Genomic DNA, 9,889 nt, shown 5'->3' on the forward strand with positions numbered 1-9,889 from the left:
TAGAAGCTTGAAATTTGGTACATGACATAACATCTTAAATATCAATTAACTTATGTCAAATAAATGAAATGTGCGTGGTACATGCGGATTAAATTACTTTTTATTTATATTTTTGACCAGAGGCATAACTCGCAAAGAATACATTTGTTCAAAATGGAACTTTGCATACAATTACTTCATGTTTTGAGCCACTTTGTCTTATAAGGTCAGTTGTTTCAGCTTCATAGTTCTACAAAATGCACAGGTTTCGGAAATTCAAAATTTTAAATTTTTGACCTTGACCTTTGATGACCCTGACCTTTAAAATGTCTAAGGATATTGACCTTGGCTATCAGTTGATACTTGACATTTCACCTCCAACATGTACTTCCGGTTTTATAGCTGTCCAAATCAACCAAATTCTCAACTTTGGACTGCTCTAGCACGTGACCTAATTAACCTAGAGGGTTAATTTTTTCGGTTTCCTACTGTGCTTCGCATTCTCTTTCCAATGATATATAACAATTGTATTTTTAAAGTAAAATTCGTGATTTTTCAAATTTGAGTGGTTGTTTTACAATATATGTGTCTCTTTGAGCTTGGTGTATGTATATCTTATGACCTATTTGATGTAGAAGTTTGAAATTTGGAACACAACTAGACATTTTGAATAGAAATTCACCTATGACAAAAAAGTTGAGGTGGGCGTGGCACATCCTCGTTGAATTACTAATTGTTTACATTTAAGGGCAGGGGCATAACTCGGATAGGATACATTTGTTGAAAAAGGGACTTTGCACACAATTACCTCATCTTTTAGGCCAGTTTGTGTTGACAGCTCAGTTGCTTCAGCTTTATAGTTCTAAAAATGGAACGGGTTTTAGAATTTCCATATTTTCAATTTTCAATTTTGACCTTTGATGACTTTTGTTGACATATATCTTTTGACCTGTATGATGTAGAAGCTTTAAATTTGGAACGCAACATACTATTTTGAATATCAATTTACTTATGTCAAAGAAATGAAGTGGGCGTGGCACATCCAGGTTAAATTACTCATTATTGACATTTTTGGCCAGAGGAATAACTCGCTAAGAATACATTTGTTCAAAATGGAACTTAGCATACATTTACCTCATGTTTTGAGCCACTTTGTCTTAGAAGTTCAGTTGTTTCAGCTTCATAGTTTAAAAAAGGAAATTTTCAATTTTTGACCTTGACCTTTGTTGATCTTGACCTTTGTAGGATCAAACGTCATTGGCTATCTATTTATGCTTTTATATTTGCTGTCCTATGTCAACTTCCGGTTTTTCTAGCCGTGTGCAATTTGAAATTTTGATGACGTATATCTCTTGATCTTGCCCTTTTTAGACTTTCTCCTTAACAAGATCAAAGGTCATTGACCTTGGCTATCTGCTGATACTTTCATTTGTGAGGGCTGACGTCTACTTCCGGTATTAGAATCTTTTAAAAAATGAAAATTTCTCAACTTTAGACTGTTCTTGCGCTTGACCTAATTGTCGGCGAAAGTTGATTTTTTCAGGGTCTTTTGCAATTTGCTACATTTGCAAAGTCCCACTCTGAGCCACAGGTGGCTCTAGTTATATTTATGGTATCATAAACAAATATGACTTGCTTTTCATTTAAAGAGCTCATCAACTGAAGATATTCAGTTTCAGGCATTTCATATAGAGTTAATTCATTATCTTTATCAGTTTTAGGTATTCCAAGGTCAGAGCCTTTATCATATTTTTAATGGTTCTCTTTTCTTTTTCAAATTTTCAATTTGAATATTTTCTTCATGTTCATCATCTTTATTTACTTGTTGTGTACCTGGTGCTTGTTCGTCCCAGGTACTTTCAGATTCAATTTCTGCATTCATTGCAGCTTCAACTTCAACTCTATTATTTTCATATTGTTGCTGAAGTATTAGAATATTTTCCTTTAACATCATATCTTTCAGCAAAAGTTTCAGAATTACTGATGAGATCTAGTTCTTCATTTCTCCATGGAGAATACAACATTAATAATTCTCTTTAATGTTTTTCTGGATCTTTATCAACATTAAAACTTACGTATCTGATCACTCGAAGAGTGCTTCTTATTTTTTCATTTGTTTCCTCAATTTCGTCATCAGAATTATGATCATCCTGATTTTCTTTCAACATTCCAATTTCATCTGTATTAGATGAACGTTTAATGAATTTATTTGTCCTATCATAATAAGCAACATATTCTGCTAAGCATACTTTTTCTCATTTCAAACTTCTATTTTTATATCTTTCGTGTAAATTACTAGATTGAATATCATCATCATCATTTTCAAGTTTTTCTTATTCAACTTTAGATTTTAGAAGTTGCACTCTTTCCTCTGGTGGGGAAGTATTTATGAATACAACTTCTCTTGACGATTTCCTCATGGGTAATTGCAATATTATGTACACTGCTTCCTGTGCACTTATTTTAACATTATTTAAAAACTTATTTCCAATTATCTTTACCTGTTCTTTGATGCCATAATTGCCATTTCATACTTCTTGACAAGCTTTTCTTAATACATCACTAATTCCTCTTTGTGATTTTGCAATGTAAGATGCAATATACATAGCACATGCATAAACATCAAGTACAAATTGGATGTCGTGATTTGCTTGCCAACCTTTCATTAAAAAAACATTATAAGAATTTATACGTAATTCATTTGGATTTCTTTTCAAAAATACAGTTGGTCTTGTAACTGAAGACTTAATTGCTAAGATGTAATCATCATGATTTAGATTAACTCTTTCCAAGAAATCATTAAATGATATATCTTCACCTTCAATCATATCATCCATGATTTATTTTAATTTCTTATAATTTTCTTTCTGTTTCTTAATTTCACTTTCTTTAGTGTTTTCTTCAAATGGTCTCGAAATAGTTGTTTTCATCATTGGAGGCTGGGGAAAGCCAAACCTACAAATCTTTTGAGTTTTTTTCTTGCATGTATGGGAATGTTTGAGTTTGGTAAGAAATTAATCTTTTTAAGTTTTCATCATCAGCTTCTTTATTACATGTCATTACTTTATCAATGAAGTTACAAACTTCTTCATCTTTACTTTGCCCATAAATTGGAGCATTTTCAACCCATAATAATGTATGGATATGTGGAGATCCTCTATGTTGGAATTCCACTCTATAGAAATAATCAACTACCGTTCCAATAGGTGAGTTTTCTTTTTTAAGTATTTCTTTAAATAATAGATTTACCTGGTGGTCAAAATGTCTGGTACAGATTACGGGATCAGATGACACCAGTCTACATTTTGTTTCCCAATTAAAATTTTCTATTTCTTCATCAGTATAATCTTTACTATCTAGAACTTTTTTCTAAGAATTTTTAATAAATGTTTCCAATGAGTTTCTGCAGCTGAAAAGCTACAAAAAAACGTTGCTGGACCCAACCGTCGTATCATAGCAAAAACATCACTTTTAGCTTTTTTAAAATAGGGAGGTGACCCTCTTAGAGTTTTTAGGATCATATATCCTACATCAAAATTAATCAATTTATTAATTACAGTAGGGTGTCTTAAATCCCCTGCTGTCAATTTCTTGCCTTGTGTGTTTTTTTTTCTTACAGCAATTTGAGCATTGCCAATCATAATTTTCATTTGTAGTTTCTTTAATTTGAAAAATATATTCTCAGGAATATTAGCAACTCTCCTGTCATTCCTTCTTATTTCAGATTTACATAGCTCACTATAATAAACGTTAGTTTTTCGTTCAGTATTACATTTCCTGCATTTCCATAAAATATATTTGGAAATGCCAATTCCTCAGAATTTTTATCAATAAATATACTCATGGGAAAATTTCCTTCACCATAAAGTCAGGAGCTGTAAAAATGGTACCTTTTGTGCTCCCAACATTTTCATTTTCATCTTCACTCCAATCAGCATTAGATTTTTTATTATCTTTTTCAATTATTGCTTCTTCATTTTCACTGTCTTCTTTTTCAGAGGAAAGCAATCCAGTGGTTTCACTAAATTCATTTTCATTTTGCCAACTTTCATTAAATACAATACCTTCATTTTCATAAAGTTTTCCATTTTTCTGCAGCTTCTTTAATTTTATAGGGTCTTATATTTTCAGTCATTACTGCATGATTATATTTAAGCTGCCTTTTTAATTGAGCAGCAATAGTCATTGTGTCATCTGTTGCCCGAGGCAACATTTTTACTGTATAAATTACATTTGCTGGTACATTGACAACATTACCTCTAATTTTTAATTGTTTGCCACGAGGAGCAGCATAAATTTTCATAAATGGTATCCTTGGTGACAATAAATGCCAGATATAATTCTAAATTTTTAGGTTTTGCAGGAAATTCCATTCCATTTATTATAGAGCATGGTGGTATTTTATCTTTCTTAATATATTTTTCACAAGTTCCACAAAAATAACCATTACCTTCATCTGTAAGACAAAAGTTCTTCAGTTTCCACTGATTTAGTAGCATCTCTTTTTTTTTCCCTTAATTTAGACTCAGAATTATTCCTCTTTTCTTTTTTTGATTTTAATTCATTTTTTATTTTACGATATTCAGGATTCACTCTTTTTTCCCTTTTTAAAGGAGTTTCATTTTGTTTCTCATTGTCTTTAAAATCAGGATCCATGCGCTTAATTTTTTTTGCATTTACTTCATTTCTTATTTTGCGATATTCAGGATTTACTCTTTTTTCTTTCTTTGATTTGCATTTCATTACCTTTTCTATATCTCGGAATTCTAAATTTGACCTCTGCCTTTGTTTATATGACTTGAAGTAATTACTTCTATCTTTTTCATTTAAATATTTATTTAGCTAATTAATTTTCATTGCTTTAATCTGTTTATCTTCATATTGAAAATAATTATCAAGATTTATATTCATTTTTGTTTGTATTCCATTGGCATCTTCAGTTGCAGTACATTTCTGTGTTTCTTCTTTTTTATCAGCTTTTGTTATATTCTTTTTTACATTCTCACATTCAGATTTTTCATTTTCAGCTGATGCATTAGATTTTTCTTTTTTATTTTCAGTCGATTCATTAGATTTTTCTTCTTTTTTTTTTCATTAGATTTTTCTTCTTTTTTTTTTCATTAGATTTTTCTTTTTTTTTTTTTCATTAGATTTTTCTTTTTTTTTTCAGTTGATTCATTAGATTTTTTTTTTTTTTCCAGTTGATTAGCCTACCATGTAGCTCGGCAAGGCAGGGGCGCTACTCCCTGTAAGACAAACATTGTTCGTCACTTTAAGAGATCTATGTCCAGAAACGATTAATAATATACATGAGCGACCTTGCGCGACCTCCACGTTAGTTTGTTTTGATAAACATGGGTTTTCTGTACAATATCAGCTAGTAGAATGAATCCAGTAGTTTCAAGCAAGGTACAATGTATTAATGTATACTTCGACAAATACAAAATGGCGGATTTCACTTATTTCCAAACGTCACCATTTTTTATCTGCCGAATTTCCTTATAATCCCAATCGGTAATCGGAACTCCAAGTGTCGTCTGCTAGAATATAGTCCAACAAATGAAGTCACGTGATCAACTAGCGGATTCTGTGTCAGCAGAAAATTTCTATGGAACACAAAGTGGACCGTATTCTTATGTTGTTTCAGTGACTTTTAGCAATAAATCACGCTACGTATCTTATTTTGTCAGTCACTATTTTTTTTAAAATCGTGGTTCTTTGAAGGAATTGTCACTAGTTATAATGAATTGATATTAAAGGTAAATACTAAGAGAAGTTAATAATAACACCCGGTATCCATACAACGTGTTTTTCTAGACTTATTTATAGATTAAACATTGTACACGAAAATAGGTGATGCATTCTGCCGCCGTTGCCAAGTTGGTTGCTCATGAAATATGGGTCAAAGTGAAGGATTCATAAAGAAAATCGAAATAAACCAATTCTAATTATTTTGTAGAATATCTGAAGAAACATCTATGACATAAAAGAAAAATTTTCGTTTTTTTTTAATTTTGACGAAATTCGGTGTTGAATCCTTATATCCACGAAAACAGGTTACACCACTGTAAATTCATTCGCTGGCAGGTTATGAATAATGAAATAAATGCAGGTCAAAATATGTTTGGATTTTCATTCAATGACAGAAGGGTATTGACTTACAATGACTAAAAAAACTGTTTATTGAAAAATCATCGAACTTGAATTTGTTTAAGATTTCATGGTTGTAAATGATCACACAAACTTAAGCTTACTGAAAATTGTACTTTCTATTTTGCTTACCAATTTTGGCATATGTAAACTAAGTCAAGGGCAGTAACTCAAAAACGGTTCAAATTCATCTAATTTGAACAAGATCTCATCATAATAGATGATCACACCAAATTTCATCAAAAACAATTGAAAACTGTAGTCTCTTTTGTGTTCACAAACAAATTTTTACACTTTTTTGTTAAGTCAGGGGCAATAACTCAAAAATCGTTCATCGAAAAATCTTGAAATTTGAACTTGCCCATGATCTCATCAATATCAATGATCACACCAAATTTCATTAAAATCAGTTGAAAACTGAAGTCTATTGTGTTCACAAACAAATTTTGAACAGTCAAGGGCAATAACTCAAAAACCGTTCATCAAAAGATCGTCAAATTCGAACTTGACCAAGATCTCATCAATATAAATGATCGCACCAAATTTCATTAAAATCAGTTGAAAACTGTAGTCTCTATTGTGTTCACAAACAAATTTTGATGCATTTTTCTTAAGTCAAGGGCAATACCTCAAAAACCGTTCATCGAAAGATCATCAAATTCAAACTTGACAAAGATCTCATCAATATAAATGATCACACCAAATTTCATTAAAATCAGTTGAAAACTGTAGTCTCTATTGTGTCCACAAGAAATGTTGACGGACCGACGGACAGGGGCGACGGCAATATACGTCCACATTTCCATTTTGTTATATATTGCCTTACTTGTGAATTATGTAAATTTGATGAATTCAAAACCTTTTTGAAGAAACGTTGGGTATTAAAGGATGGTATTTGATGTCAAGTTTTATTATTTATTACACCAAATTCAGTATACAACAAATGAATCGCTGTACTACTAGTGGTATTGGTGATCCCATCAAAAAGTCTCACCCCCCTGACACTGTGAAAAAAAAAACATCCAGACGATTTGATAGAAAGAAGAAATGTGCCAGAAATGCTAAATTGGTTGAGTTGTCCACAAAATCATTCCTCTTCAATGTGAGTTCAAGAACTTTATTAAAGCAAAGGGTTATCGTTTTGTCCGGTTCCTCCTAAATATGATCAAGTGAGGGAGCTAAATGACCTTAGAGAATTCCAAAGAAGACTGAGATTGGAATTCTTTCATGAGAAACCTTGGAAACAAATGCTTCCACCTTCTCTCTACATTAAGAGTGACTGGTCACCACCAACTGGCAGAGAGGATGCATTGGAACTTTTTTGCCTCAGCCAATCTCAAACTGTGGAAAGTCACACAGAAAAAAGAATCCACGATAATCTAACAATGGAAGAAAGATTAGCATTGTCAGCATTAAGGAATGATACAGAAATTGTGATAGGTAAAGCTGACAAAGGAGGTGGTATAGTTATTTGGGACCGACAAGACTACATTAAAGAAAATGAGAAACATCTTCAGGATGATTCAGTGTATCAGAAGGTAGGGAAAGATAATTCTAATGAAATCCATGATCAACAGAAAAATTTAATTTATGCATTGAAAATTGCTGATAAAGAGAAGGAAGCTATCCTCCATAGACCACTTAAGGCACCAGCCCACTTTTACATTCTTGGTAAAATACACAAAGTTAAAACTACATCAGAAATTCCACCTGGCAGACCCATATGTAGTCAGATAACAGCTCCTACATATAAGGCATCTCAATGGATTGAATGGAAATTAAAAGAGGTAGCTCAGGATTACTGTCATGAAGCTCTCAGAGACAACACTCATTTTCTACAAAAAATCCAATCTCTCAACAACAGTTCTATACCAGAAGATAGTCACCTACTTACTCTTGATGTTATTAGCCATTATCCCAACATCATATCTGAAGGTCTGGATGCTTTGAAAGATGCTCTGGAGAAAACGAACAACATCGGTCTAGAAGAAACTAATAGTATTCTACAAGTTGCAGACTTTGTTCTGCACAACAATGAATTTGAATTCAATGGGAACTTCTTCAGACATATATCTGAGACATCTATGGGGACACCCTTTGCAGTTACATATGCCAATATTGACCTATTGGATGAATAAATTTTGGAATTCTTTATCTGAAAAACCAGACATATCCTGCAGATTTATTGATGACATTTGGGCTCAGTCTACTAAATCACCTTGGGACCTTGGGAAATTTATTAAGGGAAAACAAATTAAAACAGTGTGTAGAAAATGTGAATATTTCTAAAAGTGTGGGATGTGTACCTTGTAATAAACCCAAGTACAAAACTTGTGAAAAGATGAACACAATCACCAATAGACACTCAAAATCATTTTATATCAAAGATTCTTTAAATTGTCAGAGTAATTTGGTTATATATTGCCTTACTTGTGAATTATGTAAATTTCAGTATGTTGGCCAGACAATAACCCCCTTCAATATTAGACATAACAAACATAAGAGCAACATTAAATTGAAAAAGGTTCATAAAGCTCCTCATATTGCCCCCCATTTTAACCAACCTGGTCATGATTATAAATGCACACTTCTTCAGAAAATTCCAAATGAAAGCAAAAGCATATTAGACAGTGCAGAAACTTTGTGGATTCATAGACTTGACTCTGTATGGCCGTATGGATTGAATGAACTCAACCCAGGAGGTTTCAAAATTGCTAAATATTAGTGTATTCCCCCCCCCCACTCTTTTTCCCTTCCTGTTTAGACTTTTTGGCAAATCCTGAAGTCATCATTACATACTTGTTATGTTGTATCTAAGATTTTGATGTCATAAATCTTCTGAGGTCATGTTATCTAGAATCATATATGGCTGTGGTCCACTATCTATGTATGCGAAATGGAATTAATACGCTCAAGGTTAAGAAAGGTAAATTTTATGCAAAATTTTTTATTTTATTTTATGTAAATATACAAACTTCAGATCAAAACGGAGTTCATCACTCTGCTTTAAACAAAGACTCTTTAAATAACTTTTATTAGTAGCAAAGTCCCTGTTTGTTATCGAAATGTCAATTCTTTTTTCGATTTTAAGAAAATTAGAAAATCAAGATGGCGGCCAAAGTATCACTTTTGTTTGTTATCGAAATGTCCATTCTATTTTTTTTTTTTTTTTTTCGAAATTTACACACCTTCCTGAGCTTAGACTGCAGTAGTTGCAGCAACCATTCAACTTCTCTAGACCTTCTGTAGTGGCAACGTGTTCCTTAAATATATATTGGAACATTTTTGCAAAAGCGGAAGTGCCACAGTTGAACATGTGCAAAAAGTCGAAAATCGGCTCTAGAAGGCGTATTTTTGCATCGATTTTCTTCGGGTTTTCATTTTTACAATCTACCTGAAATTTCTGACCTGATAGCACTGGAAAAATTACGAAAGTCGAAAATTCGTCGGTCACTTTTTTCGATCAAATTTTTCAATTTTTTTGCAACTTTTTTGCTTTTGCATCAATTGATCTGAAATTTAATATGCAAAGGGGCATCACTAAGGTAAATAATATGCAGTTGTCAAATATTTAACTTTACTTCTGGTTTTAAACGGGGAATCAATTGAAAGTACAATCCACTTCCGGTCGAATAACTTCCGGTGTAATTGAAATAAGTCAACGAAATTTATGCTGATCGTAAGTAAATGCTAATACAAAAAAACGAAGAATATAAAATCCAGACCGGAAGTGATACTTTGGCCGCCATCTTGATTTTCT

At 32.2% G+C, this 9,889-nt stretch overlaps 1 protein-coding gene across 1 annotated transcript; it reads right to left on the reverse strand.

Moving 5' to 3' along the window:
• Positions 1–1,723: 1,723 nt before the first annotated feature.
• Positions 1,724–9,412, reverse strand: LOTGIDRAFT_154999 (hypothetical protein; the record flags this gene model as incomplete). Its single annotated transcript, XM_009065509.1, has 3 exons — positions 1,724–1,900; positions 2,055–2,193; positions 9,318–9,412. The coding sequence occupies 3 exons, from the start codon at positions 9,410–9,412 to the stop codon at positions 1,724–1,726; spliced, it is 411 nt and encodes a 136-aa protein (XP_009063757.1).
• Positions 9,413–9,889: the final 477 nt, after the last annotated feature.

The sequence above is a fragment of the Lottia gigantea genome (genome assembly GCF_000327385.1).
Source record: "Lottia gigantea unplaced genomic scaffold LOTGIsca_7, whole genome shotgun sequence".
In the NCBI taxonomy this organism is placed as follows: Eukaryota; Metazoa; Mollusca; class Gastropoda; family Lottiidae; genus Lottia; species Lottia gigantea.